The following is an 18,556-nucleotide window of genomic DNA, read 5'->3' on the forward strand; positions in this document are numbered from 1 at the left end:
ACCGAACAGTCCATCCATCAAATCTCTCTCTCTCCAACTTAGATCAAACTGATCGCTATTTTAATCCAACTTCTTCCTATGCTTCTGCTAGCCACACATCAAACTTTGAGACACTAAAATGGATACATATCTTAGACATGAATACTGTCAGTAAGAACTGAGAATACGTTTGATGTCAAGGTTAGTTTTCAAGCCATGGAACACTACGCTGCCAAGAGAAATGTGTGCCTTCAACTCCAAGCAATACTGGTTCACAGAATAAGGCAGCTCTAGGAAGAGCCTAGTGTCATCCTAAATGTACTCAATAGCCTTTAGCATACCTCTGTTTCCAATGTGTACACAGTGATACAGCACTGCCTGAAGTTAAAATAAACCATACCCTAGCATTCAAACACATACTGATAACAATGTAGACAGAAAGTGACAGAATTAAACAAAAATTGAGTTCTGACATTTAACTGAATATTTTCTCACTGCTGTGTATTTTCCTTATTACAAAAATTTATTTTGAATTAATTTCCCTTTAGAAGTATTATCTACTTTCTATATAATTCATATTTTTCAATATACATAAGCATGTACTTCTCTTCTTGAGTCATTTTGCAATTTCCAGTGAATTCATGGAAGTCTGAAATGAAGATGAAGCAGGGAGAGAAAACACAATGTATCAAATGCATATGCCGTTTTATTCCTATTTCCAAGGATGTGAGACAGGATACTAATCTTAAATAAGGGCAATGACACGTTAAAATTAGACAAACCTCAATTATTTTCTAGTAAATAAAATCAAATCATTATAGTACTGGATGCCAAACACAACTTTAAAAAGTTATATAGCTCTGGAATAAAACTTTAAAATTCAATTGTTTAAAAAATTTTGCAAGGAAAATCTTGAAAACTTCCTTCTTTTTCTGTCTTCAGCAATCAAGCCTATTCAGCAATACAGTTTGGAAGACAGATCTTCAACCCAGAAAGGCTTATTTTGACAGTCACTATTAGAAGGAGAATAGATCATATATTCCAAGTCCACAATATTTTTGTGACAATTTGCTGTGATGGTTCTCAGTCATTCCTATTTGTTTCCATGGTCTCTGCAAGACCATTACTTTTGTTCTCTTCTAGATATGTATCTCTTTTCTCAGTAAAAGTAGCAAACAGTGTATCCATCATTCCCAAAACTTCTAGTAGTTCCTCTTGATAGTCAATCTCTTTTCCTATAGCTTCCTGAAGTTTCAAGAACTGTTTATCAACAATCGCTGACTGCCCAACCACAGGCTGATAAATATCTGTAAAAAAAACATCACTTAAAAATCCACATATTTATAAAAAGGTGAAAATTATAGTAGCTAGTTAGAGATGCTTTTAAGGAATCTGGCATAAGTCCAACCCTGTGGACAAATAAAACAACTTTAATGGTGTTCCGTAAACAGTGGTCATATGTACTCAATGTAACAGTACGTCAAACTAATAAAAACATGTTTTTATGACCTCTAATACCATTTTTACCTCACAGAAGAAGTTACTTGTACTATGTAAGCATAGAAACATGAAGCATTAAAGGTACTTAGAGACCACGAGGAGCTTCCTGCAGCCAGTGCAAATCAGATACTGACTGCGGTTAGAGTTATCTGGCAATGTCTCTTTTTGGATCATTCTCTTGACGCTGACTTCATACTTATAAACAAACCCATAAAAGTTTGTTTTCTTTAAAATGTAGCACTTTCAACCTTATTTCCAAGCGAGCTATATAACTTCGAGAATCTTTTTTGTGTTGTCCTTACCAGTGATCATATCTGCAACAGTGACCAGCACAGGAGTAAATCGTGGCTCAATCACACGCCTGCAAAATTGGAAGACATTCTAGTTTTACTGCTTTTATCCACTGCACTTCTACCACCAACAAGCAGCTTTTTCACAAAGGCATACAGACAACTTCTTCATGAAGACACAGCACAGAACAGCAGTCACAGATGTAGGTCAAAAAAAAACCCCTATATGTGGTATTCACCCTCCTCCTTTTGGGAAGACAGTGGGGGTTGGAGGACTGCCAAAAGTCTCAGGGACATGAGGACATAACAGATCAAGGGTTGAATTTCTGTCAAAGAAGTAGAATATCTCATACTATCAGCAAAACTGTCCTGTGCTAGCCGGTAAACTGTTTCAGACCTATCCCAGCTTGCGATCAGAATGCAAAAGGCTTGTGAGAGCAACAATGTTCTACCTGTGATCTGCTGAAACTCTATGACAAGTTACTGGAAAACAAAAGTGTCAAAATAGTTAGAGGGAACTCAGGTTAAAATAATACCTTGCCACAAAGGTAAGGAGGAGATTAACTTGCTTCTCATCTCGGCCTGCAAGTGCACTCCTCAATGTTCCTCTGCGATGTAGTTCCTGCATAACTGCAACTGTAACTTCAGGAGTATGAAGCATGATGGGTGGCTGGACACACATAGAAGAGTTTAGTACCAAAGCAATATCTTTACACACAACACAGGGCTGATATCAACAAAACCAAAATGGAAACCCAAGTTTGATTCCTTTCTAGTTACACACTAAGATAAAATTAGTTTGACATATAGAAAAAATTCACATCAGGTGATATCACACAACTCTGATGAGAAAAACCAATGCCTCACCTCCAGGACTGCATCAAGAGCCTTGGAAGACTCAAAGCTCTTCAGCAGCTTGTCGTATTTCCGCAAAACACGTTTTACAGGTTTACTGACACAGAAATCTTCCTAGGATTCGAAGAAGAGTTCAGAATTAGACAAATACACACACATAATACATTAGACGTATTACCATGAACAAGCTTGTATGTCTTTATATATTTCCTCCCTTCCCTTTCTCCAACCCAGCACATTCCAAAAAAACTATTTTTGACAAGGGCTTCAGTACCTATTTTCTCACCACCTCATACCTGTTTTGGCATGTAAGTTCTTCCTTTCACATAGGTCCTATATGCTGGTTGTCTCTTCTTTTGTGACTTTTCATTCCTTTCTTCAGGTTTTCTGTGTTTAACATTTAGCACCCCATTGGTCATGCCTACAACTATAGTTTCATCTTCAGGCTAGAACAAAGAAATCACAGAGTTAGGACCCAAGTATTTTATTTGCTGCTGTATCATGGAGATTTTTAAATTTTTATGCTTTGTGATAAGGCTCAAATAATAGTGTGACAGATACCTCTTTGAGGTCCCGTGATCAAATACTTTGTTCAAAACAGGGACAGCTTCAAGGCTATGTTCATAAGCAATATTACAGATTAACTAGAGAATCGAGCTCAATTATGCATTAACATCCTTCTGTAAGTATGAGGTTTTGTTTTTTTCAATAGTATACAACTGCCTTTGGCCTGTTGCCTTACAACAGGCATGACCACCACGTAGGAGAAAGCAAAGCTATCATGGAACAGCAGAATTTTGAGAAACAACTGAAAGTTGTTCAAAACACTGGTCACTTACATAACAAAGTAGGTATAAATTTCACTCAAAGAAGCTGCAGATGCTCTGTGCCTTTAAGTGTTCAAGGCCAGGCTGGATGGAGCAACCTAGTCTACTGGAAGGTGTCCTTGCCTCTGGCAGGGGGGGCTGGAACTAGGTGATTTTTTAAGATATCATTCAAGCCAAACTATGATATAATAAAAGGCTACAGAATTATGACAGGTATGATGGAGATCAGTGGGCCAATGTCTCATTTAAAGGCATCAACTGAAGATAATGAAGGTTCAAGTGGAACAATAAGAAGCAATTCTTCACACAACAAGTATGAGAAATGTGGAACTCCTTGTCAAGGAATCTAGGCAAAGTTTCAAGTTTGCCGAAGCTCAAAAGAGACTGAGTAGGCTTATGCAAGAGAAATTCTTTAACTTACACAGAAATCACACTCTGCTGAGCTAATTTCTCATGTATTTATTACTCAGGAGGAATATAATCAGTCATCCCACTTTGCATCCAACAGCACTCTTCTGAAACACTTCCAATAGCCACGAAAGCAAAATTAATTACTTTAGTGACTTAAAAGGTATCAGTAATTACCTTATCTAGGAAAATGTCTACTGTACTTACCGATAATGCAAGACTGAGGATGGATGTTGCATAATTAAAGCTGTGGACTACTTTGTAGGATGTAGTACTGTAAATCTTCACATGCCTATACAGAAGAGTAATGACAGAACTATTGTTAGTAGTGCCTTATCATAGTCACTTTACAGGAATTTCATCACTCTCAACTTCTATAGATCATTTAAGGAAACTGAGTATTGATACGATGCATTCCCCAGACTACCACTGAGCTTCTTAATTATTACTATTAAAAGATATCCACAAGTCAAGACAGGATTGCTCTTACCCCAGAAAAGATGAAAATGGGGCAAGGACAAGAGAAGAAACTGAAGGCAGATGTAGTGACTATCTGACTTCAGAAACGCTTATTAGGAAACAGCATCACTTCAAATTTGTTCTTAAATTTTAAAGGTAAGATCTATTAGCAATTTCTGGAAGTAAATCCACAGATATTGTATTCAGCTCCTCCTTAATGATTTCATTGAAAGTATCAAATATTTAAAAAATGGGAAAACAAAACATTCTCTTACAAGGATGAACTGTAGTGTTATGTAATCATAAAGCCTGAAGTAACCTAGGAAATACACAAGGGAGGAGGGAAACAGACCACTGTCATTTCAGACCACTTCATATTTCTAATGTTTTAGAGACAACAGACCAAGCACCAGTATTCACCAATTTAAACCAACCAAACAAAAAAGCAAGAAGGTCATCTTTCATCTGTCATCTCAGGTATAAAAAGCAACAGCATGAGACAGAAAACTCAGGCTTTTTAAAAGTGAATACTAATACACTTTTAGCTATTTAAACCGTATTAAAGAATAGTTACTTTACAGAGACTGCAAAGGTCAGTTCAGAAATTAAAAAAACCCAAAACACTTATTCAGAAGTTGTCCATGTGCATTCCCATATGGCACATGCAATCCTTACTGACATTCAGGTTAGTAAGAAGAAAAGGTTAAGGTATATCATAGAATCATAGTACAGTTCAAGGTGGAAGAAACCTTTCAAATGTCATCTAGACCAACTCCCCTGTAATAAGCAGGGACATTAGTTAAATACCTTGGCCCCAAAACCTGTTCTCAAGTAAAGCCCAAAAAACATGGACAGATTCACAAATCCTTTCTGTTCAAAGGAATAAAAGTTCTAAAGAATTTAAATCTCAAAAAGCCACAAAATGTACTAACCTGTCCAGGGATCCTGACAATAACCTTTGTCCAGAGCTGTTCAGGCATAAACAAGTTACAGTTTTGTGATGATTTTTAAGTGAAACTAGTAACTGTCCGCCTTTTAGTACATCCCAAACTTTGACATATCGACCTCCTGTGAAAAGGAAGCACATAAAACAGTCTTACATACGTACACATTTACGCTTCTCTGAAGTTCTCACAGAATAATACAGTACCTCCTTCATGACACAGTTTTCTGTACCTACTCACCATCCCTTCCATTATGACTGTCTCCTGGGACAAGACACACTACAAGCCTCCTCCTTTTTAGACCATTCTAAATGGAGCTGAATGATTCAACATACTCCTCACCAAAAAACAAAAATCTGTAAACCACTGGGTCACAGGACTTGTGATGCAATGGCAAGAAGAGACTAAAAAACCTTGTCAACATTAAGAGAAAGATACAGTCCCATCTTTTCAAAACTTCTTAAGTATGTTTATTCCTTCACTTCAGCACTGGGCTAATTAAAGTCTGTATTTTGTCATTAAAAATGTCTTTTTCTGGGTGGGTCTACGACAAGAATATCAAAACAGAGACAAAAACAAAAGACCCCTACTTACGCCCTCCAAATAAACACAGATTCCTAAAGAAGATATTTGAGAAATCTAGCTGTTACATCACTTACCACTTCATTACGAAACTAAAGCACCACACAAAAAATAAGTAGCTGTAGTATTTCTCAAATTACGACTGCAGAAAAGATATTTGATTTATTTCATTTTATTGAATTACCTGCAGATACTAGAAGTCCACCAGAAGGGAACAGAAGCACGCTCTCCACAGGATGGCCATGTTCTATTGTCATGACACTACTTTTTGTTCGTGCATCAAATAGTTTCACAGTGTGATCATAGGAACCTAGAAACACCACCATAAATGGTTTCAGTTTCATAATTTCAATTATTTCAGGAACTAAAACAGCCATGTTCTACAATCTAAAGGAGCTCCTGGCTAATAGTAACGTTTTAAACCACACACTTAAAAACTCTATGTGGTTTACCTTGGTTATTTTATAGCCTTCAGGCAACATAAACTTTCTAATTTTAGCCCTAGCTTCATCTCGGTCCTTAAAAGTAATTTGCTTTAATTTTATTTCACTTCCATTAATGAAGTGTATTTACAACAACAAATACTAGGCAACCTGATGAAACCTAGACTCTTGTGCCTCCGGATGTAAGGAATATTAGGGTTTTTTCAAAGCAGCTTACCACAGATTAATAGAAAGCTACTGCCAAGAAAACCAAAAGGAATGGTTTCAAAGAACTCTTCACGTGACCTTTCATTCTGGAGCCAGAAACTACTGTCCTGCTCTGGAACCGGATAAAATACCTCAGTCAACCCCAGCCAAAGGATACATTCACAGTATTTTCTTAACTTTCAAAAGCTAGTTAGAACAGTTCTGTTAACCCTAATAGGCTAAAACAAAAGATGTTAAAACTCAGTTCATGTTGAGTTTCCCCAAAACGTCAGTGTCAAGCTTAAAAACCAAGCAAAAAAAGGAAACAACAAAGTAGGCATTGTGTAGGAAGACTAATTCTCCACTATGAAAATACAATAAACAAGATCCTACTGAATGAAAAATCTTCTTTCTGCATTTTTCTTCAATTCAAAAGAAGCATAGATAAAGAATAAAATCGAACCTGTTATAAAGACATCCGCATTCACTTTACTTGCACAGCCGCATCTCACATAGTCAGTATGCTCACTATATGAGACGATTTCTGTGGCACTTGGAATATCCCACAAATTTGTTGAATAATCATCACCACCAGAAAATATCCTGTATTTATCGGACAGGAAACCCACTAGATGAACTGGTCTAGAAAACAAAGTCCACAATACCCAAAGTCAAAATACAATGTGTTTCAAGAAGAGTTAGTCCGTATGAGGAGTTTAATAAAGTATGTTAACTTAGAAGTGCAAGGTGGTTTTTTACATCAGAAGTTACAAAGCCTTACTTTAGAGGTTAAAATATTTTAGGTTTTGTATTTTCAGGCAGAAAAGGGTCCTGCTGACAGATGCTTACCTAAGCACTGATATGGTATGCTTTAAATGTTTTACAGGTCTCCTTGAAAGCTCATTCAAAAGCTCTAAATTCTGCACTTGTTACTTAGAGGTCTGTGTGCTAGCACTGTCCTTTAGAAAACATTTACAATAGTGAATTTTAAGAAAAATTTATTATAGTAAATTTTAAGTACGACTGGTTTGGACAATCTTCCCATCCTTTAAAATTGCTATTTAAATCTTTATTATCAACATAACATCCCAACAGAGAACGACTTATACGGAAAACACAGATACACAGATCTTACTACAGTTAACTTGGTCATTGGAACGTAACACTTGATCTACAAACACAGACCTCAAACAGAAACACTCACATCAACCTGGGTGATTCCCACTGAAAGGGGGGTTGTTGTTCTACATAGATGAAATACCCATTGGTCTTCCACAGCACAGCAACCTGTTCAAGCATTGTCTTCTCCTCACTGATACACAGAACTTCTAACTCCTTCCCCACCCCACCCCATCATGATGAACTTTTTATGTTTTGTTTTGTTTTGTTTTTTTAAGGGATCCCTTCTCTTCCTGGTATATTTCTTCATTGTTTTTGTTTAGACACTTTTTAGAACTCTTTTCCTGCCAGCATCAAACATAATGTACTTATCAGTGCCAGGTAGTCACAAAACTGCATCTACACAACATATTAACAGACACCTACTGGAAACAGAAAATGTATTTACTCTTCTCTATACTCTATGCATATTTAGCATTTAAAAAAAACCACCTCCCTCAAAATTAGAATTTAACTGTAAAATCTACTTTTCAGTTAAGATCTGCATGAGACAGTTGCAAGCAACATGTAACAGTATTACTCAGATTTTCAGCAACATACGAAGCAGGCACATAAGTACTATATCCTGGTGAGGCAGTGGCACGGGTTGCCCAGGAAAGTTATGGAGGGAAAAGCCAATACTGTCTTACTTAGTGTGCCCATCAAACTGCCTCAGTGGTGCTCTCCCACTGACATCAAAGAGGCGGATGCTGCTGTCCTCGCTGCCTGCAACAAGCAGCTGCCCATCATCCCTGTACGTGGCACTATATGCGGCATCTCTGAAGCGAGAGAATGTTTTGATGGGCTCCTGGGAGTAACGGCCATAAATGTGGATCTGGAAAAACAACAAGGCGTTAAATTTTCTTGTATCATATCAACACAAGGACAGCATCATAAAAACCTCAGAAAAGCCACTTACCCTTGAGGAGGCTGTGACAGCATAGTTGTATGGTGGGACTGGGGAGAAGTCAATTTTACTTACTGCACCAAATTCCTTTATCTGAACGGGTGTCTAAAACAATAGTAGCAAAGATCATAAAAAAAACATTACCACACCATCAAATAGGAAAACAGCAAAATAAAATCTAATTTCTACAGAGCGTTCAAAACTCCTTTAGAACCAAATCGTTTCTTAATTATGATACCGAATTTCACTTCTGCCAGTCTCTACTCCGGCTCTCGTAGTTTTTTTCCAATACACTCAAAACAACTGATCCATTCGTTACGTGTTTTCATGAAAAACAAAAAAAACCTAACTCACGCATCTTTACAAAATAATTCGATTAGTTGCACGAAAGCGGTAAAAAAAATTTTCCAGGGTAGTAACTGAGGCTGTTGCGCCGCCTCCTACCTTGTACCCTCGCCAGTACAGCGTGTCCTGCGTGATCTTCTCGCCGAGCTTGGGGCACGCCTGCACCACCACCGGCTTGTACGCGGCCATGGCGCACCGAGCGCGGGGCCTCCGGGCACGGCGAAGGCTGCCGCGGCGTCTCCCCTGACCTCTCCGGGTCAGGCGGGGGCTGTCCGGGAGAGCCTCGGGAAGCGCGACGGGATCGCGACACGCTGCGGGCGCGCTATGGCGGCACCGGGCCGCCCGCGAGGAGAGGCAGCGCGGGCGCACAGTCAGCGCGTCATCGCGCGTCACTTCCCCGCCCGCGGCGGCCGAGGGAGCGCGGCCCGGGTGAGGCCGGGACGGGCCGGCGGGAGAGGGGACGTGGGGTAGCGGGAAGGTCGAAGCGGTGCTGGAGGTACCGGCATCTGTGGGGCTGCCAGGCTGGAGCGGTTTCTGGGTGGCGGGTGCTTCGCCCCCCTCCAGGGCGCAGGGAGGGCTCCAGGCGTGCCCGCGCTGCGGCGGATCCCCTCCCGATCGGAGGTTTCCCGCGGTCCTGTGAGCAAGCCCCTGCTGTCCCGGGGTGTCTGCCGTCGGTGTGGAAGGGATTTGGGGTTTTTCCTGCGTGTGTAGTAGAAGCCGTTTATTTTACGCAGGTCGCAAAAAGACACAAAGGGGCTTAAAGTCACTTTAGCTTTTCATTCAAGTCTGATGTTTTTAGGAAATAAAATCATCTTTATGAGCTTTTTCGTGGCTTGGTATAAACCAGATTGGTTGTGGTGAGAGGGTTTTTGTTGCAACCAGACAAATATTCTGAAGCATCACTTAGATGAAACTTCTACTGGCTTCATTATGGAATTTGGTTTAAACATCCACGTGATAAAATGTCAGTGGAGAATTCAGTCAGTAGCTTGTGACAGCAACAAGATTGATATTTCACCAATGTTTTGACTGTCAAAACTAAATGCCATAAAATTAAATTAAGCCAAATTTGGTGTATTTTTATTCATTGTTTCACCAGAACGTTCTTAACCTGTGTTACGTTTGTTCAGTTGCAGCTTGTTCAAAAAACTGGACTTGGCTGTACAGAATTGGACTTAGCTGGAAACTGTGAAGAAACATTTTGCATGAAACTTTTACGTGATTGAAGCCATGGCATCGTCAACAAACTTAGACGTTGGGGCCCAGTTAATTGTGGAAGAATGTACCACGAGCTATAGCCTGCCGCCCATGCCAGACATTAAAGTGGAGCATCAGCTAGACTCCAGCACAGAGGAAGGACCAGCTCAGAGTGTCACCATGGGGATGAAATTCATTTTGCCCAATAGATTTGATATGAATGTCTGCTCACGATTTGTGAAATCTCTGAATGAGGAGGACAGTAAAAATATTCAAGACCAAGTCAACTCTGACCTTGAAGTTGCATCTGTCTTATTTAAAGGTTGAATTTATGGTACAAATTGTTTTCTGTGGACTGTGTCATCCTGTTAAACTATTATGTTTTCTTTAAAAAAAATCCACTATCTTATACGTGGTATTCCCCTTTTTATTATATGATTAATGGATTATTAATGTAAAATTAATTTCCACCAAGATTATTTTTGAAATCACATTTCAGTTTTTCTTTTAAATTGAAAAAGCAGTGGCACAAAAAGCCCAAGTTAACAAGAACTGATGCTGATCATGGAAACATTTGTAGCATGTCCTACAACAGTATGGATCTTCACAAAACACTACTGAAAGCACTATGCGATCACTTTAATTTCAGTAGCTTTTAGCAGCATGTTTTATCTTTTCACTAGTATGAGGAAAAAATAATGTAGGTCATGTGGTTGCTTGTTTTATCAGTGTGGCTGTACAAGGCCTGTGGTCGTAGAAATGGGCTTGTCAGTTCAGTTTCATGCCACTTGAAAGCAAAAGCTGCTCCAATTCTGAATGCCTGCAGCTAATCCAGCCATTGCTGGGCAGCTTCATCAGAACTGATCCATGCTTTTTCACAGCTGGGGATATTGATACAGAACAAAATTAAGTCTTTAATTTACTTCCTCTTAACAACTGGGGTTTTTGGCATTTGCTGTCATATCTCAGACATGGTGTGTCTTCTCATGAGGTTGAATGTCACCCATTTCCTGAAACAAATGCAAACACAGGCCTATTGTGAATTTTGATGGTTTCACTGATTGGTATTGTTGGGCTGCAGTTCAGCCGTTGTAGTTTTCAGACTTTTTTGATTTGGAGGCCCTAAGTGCTCACCAGCAGACCTGCAGGTCTGAGCAGCAGATGTAAATCTGTCAGCAATAAGCAGGTTGCTGTCTTAGAAGTAGTCCTGCAGATCCAGGGACCACAGGTCAAAATCTGTAGTAGGGCGCTTAGTGAAGTCAGCTGTAGCTATTTGATTGGCAAACAAAATGTAATTTAATTTTTATCCTGTGAAGCTCTACTCCTTTTAGTTGGTTCTTTCTCAGAATTTGTGCATAGGTTTATGATCACAAAGTTCTCTATGGTATTAATTCAGTGTGTGTTAATTAGCTTCCAGGCATTTATTACTGCTTCACACTGGTGTCAAATCAGTACGGAGTTTAATCCTTCAATGTCTTTCCAATATTTAATCAGTTAGCTTCTTAAAAATTTCTTGGCTTCTCAGCTACTTCTCAAAACCAAAAGCAACTTTTGAGAATTAGAAGCCAAGGCAACATATAAATATATTCTGTAGTAAAATGCCATTAGCTTCCAAGAGAAAGCAAGGAAAGTTAGTATGAAGGAACACATTAGCACTGAATGACTTCCTGAATTCTAAGTGGTGACCTGCTGTTGCATTTTATATGTTAGTGTGGAACATCTCTTTTCCTGCTGGATAAGTATTCATAAGGCATTCATAATGCTGTCAAAATATTACCCAGGAGTGGGAAAAGCCCTGGTAAAGAAAGTTAGTGAAGGTCTTCTCCACCCAGGCAGTGGACTGGTTAGGAGCAGGCAGAGGCATGATCTGAGCAGTTACCAGACTGCACATCTGACCAGAAGTGCATCATGTCATTACGTTGGAGTGTCCGTAAGGATATGACAGGTTGAGTGGAGCCCTCCTACAGATAAATCCAATGCAGGCATGTTGAAAAATCTAGACAAAGGCTTACCTCATTTAGAGATCAACTTGTCTTTGGGTGACGTTATACCATACTGAATGTGTGTGGTAGCAGCATTGTTTTATGCTAGAAATGAATGCAGCCTTTTATTCAACTTTCACAATACACAGTGGAAAAAGCACATGTCAAAAGCTTTCTTAACATGGATTTTAAAGGTCTTGTGATACTGGTGCTTTCTAGTTTGACTTAGAATCTATGGTTTGCTTTTAATGCTCTTATTAGTACTGAAATCTTGTCTGGTTTTTTTTGTTCAATGTAGCCGAATGCAACAGCCACACTTCTCCTTCCCCTGGTATCCAAGTAAGACATGTTTATACTCCATCAACTACTAAGCATTTCTCACCAATAAAACAATCAACTACCCTAACTAACAAACACAGGGGAAACGAAGTCTCTACAACACCTCTGCTTGTAAACTGTAAGTATCCCTCTGCCTTACTAATTATTTTGTGAACTGTATGTTGAATACTTGACAGATTTTTCCAGGTTTTGGTGTTGCAATGAACTTCAACACAGGAAGAAAACACTTAAATTAGTCTTATCTAATATCACATGGTTTCAACCACAAAATAGTCATCCACCTTTTGTATTGAATTAATGACTGAAGCTTACTTTCCAGAAAGAATCTAATTATTGATTTAAATAATATAGGTAAAGATTTTTCTAATTTTTTTCTAAGCTGTAGGTTAATGTGCCTCATACACGTTTTCAGAATTTGTGCATCTTGTAAAATTTATTAAAATTAGATTATTAGAATACTGCAAATATGATTGTCATGGATCTTGAAAATCAAGAAAGTAGTATTATTTATGGGGGGGGGTTTCTGAATTTTCAAGCATTTTCTTTATAAATTAATTTGCTGTAATTTACTTTATCTGTAAATTATTTCCTCTATAAATGATAGGCCTTTTTTTTTTTTTCAAAAAGCCACTTGCATGGGAAAAATTAAGCTGGAGCTGCAGTGTAGGGCTCTGAATAAAATATGACGTCTATCTGAAATTTTCATGTAGTGACTGAGGACAGTCACATTTACAACTGATGTAACATTAGCTAATTTCATTATTATATAGTGTGGATGATTTATTACATTTTCCCTCCTGAGAATCTTTCAGGCCTGCTCCAAGTTGCAGTTAGGAAAACCATGAACCCATGCAGCTTGCTGTGGGATTGGAGATTTTTTTTCTTCATAATCTCTTAAGAATTATTCTGCTTTTAAGACATGGTACCTTATATTAAGGAATTAAAAAAAAATCCCACAATATTTTCCTTTCTCTGTCAGGTTGTATATAGTTTTGTAACGTCTGATCTATTCCACATTGTAGTGAGTGAGAGTCACACTAGAGGTTTTGTCCGTTGAATAGCAGGAGAGCTCTCCTGATGATATGCAGTGTCTTAGGTGTAATTTTTAAATTGTACATCCTTAATTTATCAAAATACATTTATTTTCATTTGATAAATGGTCTTAATGTGATCTTGGTTTGCTGACCAAGCAGTAGAGAAGAGTGTGGGAAAAGTCAGTGTGGGAGTATGTATCTTTGTTTTCAAATAAGACTTCTACAATGATTAAAAAATTACCTAAACCTATAGAACTCTTTGAAAACTTCAGTTTTTAAGAGAGTGATTTCAGTTCAGAGTACAAGGTGAAACCTATCTACCCCCTCAAATCCAAGATCAGTAGTGCTCAAGCCAAAGGATATGTTATACTCAGCTTCAGTTAGAGTAGAATGAAAACTGGTGTGTGTAACACATGCTTTTGCTTCCTTTTCTGCAGCTTTATCAGTCCATCAGCTGGCTGCTCAGGGAGAAATGTTATATCTGGCCACACGTATTGAACAAGGTAAGACAGAGGGAGATTAAGTGCCTTTCTTTTTCCTTTGGGCCATTTATATGCTGTTGTATTTGACCCTTCTTTAAAGCTATATTAAAAAAAGAAGTCCTCAGTTCTGGTACAAATTGAAGGACATTTGACATATCTGTGCTTTGCAGATATGGACTGTTGTTTCGCATCAGTCTGTTATTCACTCAGTGCTATGATTTGCATTTAAATTAAAACATTAGCATTAATAGGAGTAGTAGATAAATCCTTTCCTCTCACTCCTCTCAAGCTATATAGGTAATCCATGGAAATGAGAAAGGAATCTTAGTTCTATCAGAGGAATTAATTTTACTTTATTTTTAGATTTTCGTTGTAATTTAAAACACATTTCTTCTAATGATGGTTTTCCAGTTCTGTTCAATCAATCAGCATAAGGACCTGTGTGCTGCTAATTTAAGCCATGGCTGACACCTGCACTATCATAGTACTACACATTCTGAGTTGTGTGGTAGTCTTCAGTGTGGCATTTGTTGTTCACAACACGTATACAAAATTTCAACTCTAGATAACATATTGAATTTAGTACTATTTAGTTAATAGTATATTCTTGTTGTACTAATAGTAATTAGCCATGCTTTCAGTGCATCCTCGTTGAAATGTTTACTGGATAGGAGGTAATGAGTCACTAAGTCTATATACTATGTAATGAGCCATGTATATGAAAAGCAGATCAATTCTGGAGTGTTGGTAATTATTAAAAATGCTTATTTTGTTACTATGATAACCATGAGATTTTTAAAGTATAGGTATTTTTTAAAAAATCCAACTGAACTATTTCAGTCAGCCAATTGTTAAAAAAAGCTTTTTTTTTTTCCTAGCTGCACTAGATGTAGACCTTAATTATTTTCACAGACCACCTTATTGATTACATGAACTTTGAGGGAATGAAGTTGTTCTATCTATATTGTTGTATAGGCACATTCTTTACAAGATTGTGTGGCTCACTGTATTGAAAAAAAACACTGCCTACAGTATAATACAGAATGTACCTTTTTATTTTTCACATATCCTTTCTCTTCTTTCCAAAGATAAAGCCCAGATTACAAACAACTTGTAACATTTCTAAATAAAAACAGAGTTTATAAAGTTTAAAAACTTAAATTTTAAACTATTAAACTAAAAGTTTAAATTTTACTGGGGTCAGTTGGATGTGTTTTTTTTTCTTGGACAAAGATATTTCCACCACCAATGGGAGAGAATTTTGTTTTTAAAGTTGAGATGAGAATGACTTTTAGGCCACACTGGTGCCTGGTGAATATATGGTATTCACCATGGATACATCAATACATTTCACCAGCTCACACAGTGCATTAGTGAAAGGGATTACTAAGTTATATATTTTTCTTTAAACAGAAAATTTAATCAATCATAAGGATGAAGAAGGATTTACCCCTCTGATGTGGGCTGCAGCTCATGGGCAGATAGCAGTAGTGGAATTTCTCCTCCAGAATGTAAGGAAAAAACCACACTACATTTTAAATTTATTTACTCATTAGTTCATTTTGCCTTCTTAAGTTTGTCAATGCTGCTATAGAGTTAAATGGTTTAAATTTAAGTTCTATGTAAAACCTCAAATTTGCTTCTTGTTTTTAAATTGATACTTTTATTTCAGGGTGCAGATCCTCAGATCCTGGGGAAGGGGCGAGAAAGTGCCCTCTCACTGGCCTGCAGTAAAGGGTACACAGATATTGTCAAAATGCTGCTTGACTGTGGAGTTGATGTCAATGAGTATGACTGGGTAAGACTCTAGTTTAAATTTATGTCAGAGGGTGCTTTGTTCAGAAAACTGAAGCAGGACATAGCACTGGCTCGGATTTAAAAATTGTTCTACTTCTTCTGAAATATTTGAGAGTTTCAAAACTTGCATAGGATAAGAGAAGTTGGTTCTGCTAGTTCTGACCTCTAGGGAGAAAGAGAATGAGATTAATGCTGGCTCCTTGTAGAAGTGTGAGCTTAAAGTTTAAAAAATAGACAAAAAAAGATGGAAGTTGTGAAGATCCAAAACAACCTCATTTTCATAAAATCTATGAAGTCTTTTACTGATACATAGAAGCATATTGGTGTGTTAGGGAATTAAAATCACAGACTGTTTAATCACTAAGTGTCTTAAGGCATTTCTCTGCTTTTGCAGAATGGAGGCACGCCCTTACTATATGCAGTACATGGGAACCATGTGAAATGTGTAAAAATTCTCCTTGGTAAGCAGACTGTCCAAACAGAATTACCAATAATAATGTACTATCAGTTGTCATTGTCAGAAATACAAGTCTGTTCCTATTTTACATAGAAAATGGTGCTGATCCAACTATCGAAACAGATGCTGGCTATAATTCCATGGATTTGGCTGTAGCCTTGGGCTATCGGAGTGGTGAGTATTGCAAATGTAAACTCTTCTAAAAAAATTTTAGTTTTTACAGCTCCTTGTATACGTAGCTGCTGTAATGGCCTGGTAGAGGTTTTGCAGCATTCAACATGTTACCTGTCCTACAAGTCTTAATACACCTAAATGAATCAGGCCAAAATGGGTAGGGGCTTCCATCCCTTTTTCAGAAAGCCAGGTACCTAGTAAGAAAATGTCACTGACCTGGATCTGCATCAGTGGGCACAAATATCGGTGTTTAGGGCTGATGCAGCCATGATTTAGACAAGGGGAGCCGAGCTGCTCCCCCATCCCTGTAAAAGCAGTGTGTTGCACTGGACAATTGTAAGAGGCCTGCAGCTGTCCTGAACCCCTCACTCTGGTTGACTGGCATGTAATGATGTAGTTTGCAAAACCTTCTTCCTCTGTCAGACCAGCTCTATCTCTAGTTTGTCTTGGAGGCACACAGTAATAGGATCAGTAGTGAATATACTACCTCACTTGGTTATGGAAAACAGAAGCAAAGAAGGGACTCTTCATTGGTTTTTTTCCTCATGCTGTCTTCATTTTGAAAGCTGTGAAATGTCTGCCATCACAGAAATGAACTGAACCAAAAAATACTCCCAGCACTGGATGTGCTGCTTCTCCAAGCAGAGCCCTGTGCTTATGAATGAGCCAGTAACTTCACAGATGTCTAGATATAGGACTGCTTCAAAAGCTCAATCTCAGAATGTTCCACAGAAGACATTCCTAATAATTTTTTTCCCTACTTTCCATTTGTAGGCTAAAAATTTGCTTTCCATATGCTATCAACCTATTCAAACCACAGAACAGATGAGGACCCCCAAACCCCATCATCTGCCTTCCTGGATGTATTGTGTTTGCATTATATAAGGCTTTTATTTTCTGAAGGGATGCAAACCCTCTTCACAGAGTAAATTATTCCTGTCTGGTTTTTAATAAATCATTATACAGGACAAGCAGGCATCTGGCAGAAAAAACAGTACAACCCTGAAAAATGAACACTGATTAACCTCATCTTTTTTCTCTGCTTTAGTTCAACAGGTTATTGAGTCTCATTTATTAAGGCTACTTCAAAATATCAAGGAATAAGGGTTGGCTCTTCTTCGGGTGTCAGTTCTTGGCTTGGAGATTTGAACTGCTTTTTAGCCTTGTAATCGGTGACAAAGGTTGGTTTTTTTGTAACTTTACCTCAGTTCAACTATTTGCTGATTTTAGTTAAGCTATTTAGTATTCTTCCTCTTCTTTCATTGTTATTCATGCAAATATGTAATTTCATCCTTTTCTTAAATATATTTTATATAATTTTAGAAGAAAAAGTCAGTTGTCATGCATGAAAATATTTGTAAATAAATCCAGTTTTGACCATCTAAATGTTTACACTGAATGCAGTGGGTGACACTGTGCCAAGTATCCTACTTCGTCACATCATTGATACGTATTCACATGAAGAAATGTGTTTAGGTATTGAGGTATATCACCACAGAAGATAGATGTCTTTATTGTTATTAATACTAACTAGTGTGTGTGATAGTTTGTGATATTCTCAGTTCATATTTGTCCTGCCTCTGGCCAGGACACGTTATTTTTCCAGTAGGCAGGAGGGGGCATGGCTGGGACCCTTTGTCATTACCAGGGGTGCAGGGGAGTCTCTTTCAGAGAGAAAGGGTTCCTTTTACTTGGGGTGGTGTGGCTGTGGTGGAGTTGGGTCAAGCTCCATCGTGAGCATTTTTGCGTGTACTTTTTTTTGTATACTTTTGTTATTAATATTGTTGCTGTTACTGTTTGTTTTCGTATCTCATTGCTGTTTCTAGTAAATTGCTTTTTTTCTCAACCTGTGATCTTTACCTTTTGTGTCTCCAATTCCCCTTTCCATCTGGCCTTGGAGGGAGAGGAGAGGGGGTGGGGGAGCGAGCAAGCAGCAGCATGGTTTGGAGGGTCTCATCAGGAGCACTACATTGGGGACTACCCTTCCTAAACCAGGACATCCTTATTTGGCACCCAGTTTGGCACAAAGGGTTGAGAAAACAACAGATCTGGCCAGAGCAGATTGGAAATAAAATTGATTTAAGCGTTTGTTTTATTGGGTGCAGAGACACTGGTCACAATGTTCCTTAGTCTGTTCGTGTGGCTGAGGTACCTAACCCTGTATATATTCTCATTTGTGCCCCTCATGATGATATATTTTAGAGTAGGAAG

The 18,556-nt window shown here is 38.2% G+C and overlaps 2 protein-coding genes across 5 annotated transcripts; one reads left to right on the forward strand and one right to left on the reverse strand.

Moving 5' to 3' along the window:
• Positions 1–665: 665 nt before the first annotated feature.
• Positions 666–9,212, reverse strand: UTP15 (UTP15, small subunit processome component). The gene is made up of 12 exons (XM_027634320.1): positions 8,983–9,212; positions 8,551–8,643; positions 8,282–8,466; positions 6,937–7,115; positions 6,029–6,154; positions 5,251–5,386; positions 4,067–4,151; positions 2,921–3,070; positions 2,637–2,738; positions 2,306–2,439; positions 1,782–1,840; positions 666–1,286 (listed from the first exon to the last, which is right to left on the reverse strand). The coding sequence occupies exons 1-12, from the start codon at positions 9,070–9,072 to the stop codon at positions 1,063–1,065; spliced, it is 1,563 nt and encodes a 520-aa protein (XP_027490121.1). The 5' UTR covers positions 9,073–9,212; the 3' UTR covers positions 666–1,062.
• A 60-nt stretch (positions 9,213–9,272) lies between these two features.
• ANKRA2 (ankyrin repeat family A member 2) lies at positions 9,273–17,730 on the forward strand. Of its 4 annotated transcripts, none has more exons than XM_027634322.1 (9): positions 9,273–9,312; positions 10,014–10,402; positions 12,361–12,519; positions 13,873–13,938; positions 15,331–15,428; positions 15,590–15,715; positions 16,109–16,175; positions 16,265–16,345; positions 17,394–17,730. In XM_027634322.1, the coding sequence occupies exons 2-9, from the start codon at positions 10,114–10,116 to the stop codon at positions 17,447–17,449; spliced, it is 942 nt and encodes a 313-aa protein (XP_027490123.1). In that variant the 5' UTR covers positions 9,273–9,312; positions 10,014–10,113; the 3' UTR covers positions 17,450–17,730. The 4 variants fall into 4 exon arrangements, with proteins under 4 accessions (XP_027490123.1, XP_027490124.1, XP_027490125.1 ...); XM_027634323.1 differs by having other exon boundaries at positions 9,310–9,361; XM_027634324.1 differs by lacking the exon at positions 9,273–9,312 and adding an exon at positions 9,361–9,379.
• The last annotated feature ends 826 nt before the right edge of the window (positions 17,731–18,556 follow it).

Source organism: Corapipo altera, unplaced genomic scaffold, assembly GCF_003945725.1.
Source record: "Corapipo altera isolate COAL_440 unplaced genomic scaffold, ASM394572v1 61411, whole genome shotgun sequence".
In the NCBI taxonomy this organism is placed as follows: Eukaryota; Metazoa; Chordata; class Aves; order Passeriformes; family Pipridae; genus Corapipo; species Corapipo altera.

Coding starts and splice junctions, on each gene's coding strand:
- ANKRA2 (XM_027634322.1), top strand. CDS start 10,114: ATGGCATCGTCAACAAACTTAGACGTTGGGGCCCAGTTAATTGTGGAA. Junction 15,716..16,108: donor ATGTCAATGAGTATGACTGG/GTAAGACTCTAG, acceptor CTGCTTTTGCAG/AATGGAGGCACGCCCTTACT. Junction 16,176..16,264: donor ATGTGTAAAAATTCTCCTTG/GTAAGCAGACTG, acceptor TATTTTACATAG/AAAATGGTGCTGATCCAACT.
- UTP15 (XM_027634320.1), bottom strand. CDS start 9,072: ATGGCCGCGTACAAGCCGGTGGTGGTGCAGGCGTGCCCCAAGCTCGGC. Junction 2,440..2,636: donor CTCTTGATGCAGTCCTGGAG/GTGAGGCATTGG, acceptor ATGTGTGTCCAG/CCACCCATCATGCTTCATAC. Junction 1,287..1,781: donor TGTTGCAGATATGATCACTG/GTAAGGACAACA, acceptor TTTTTTTTACAG/ATATTTATCAGCCTGTGGTT.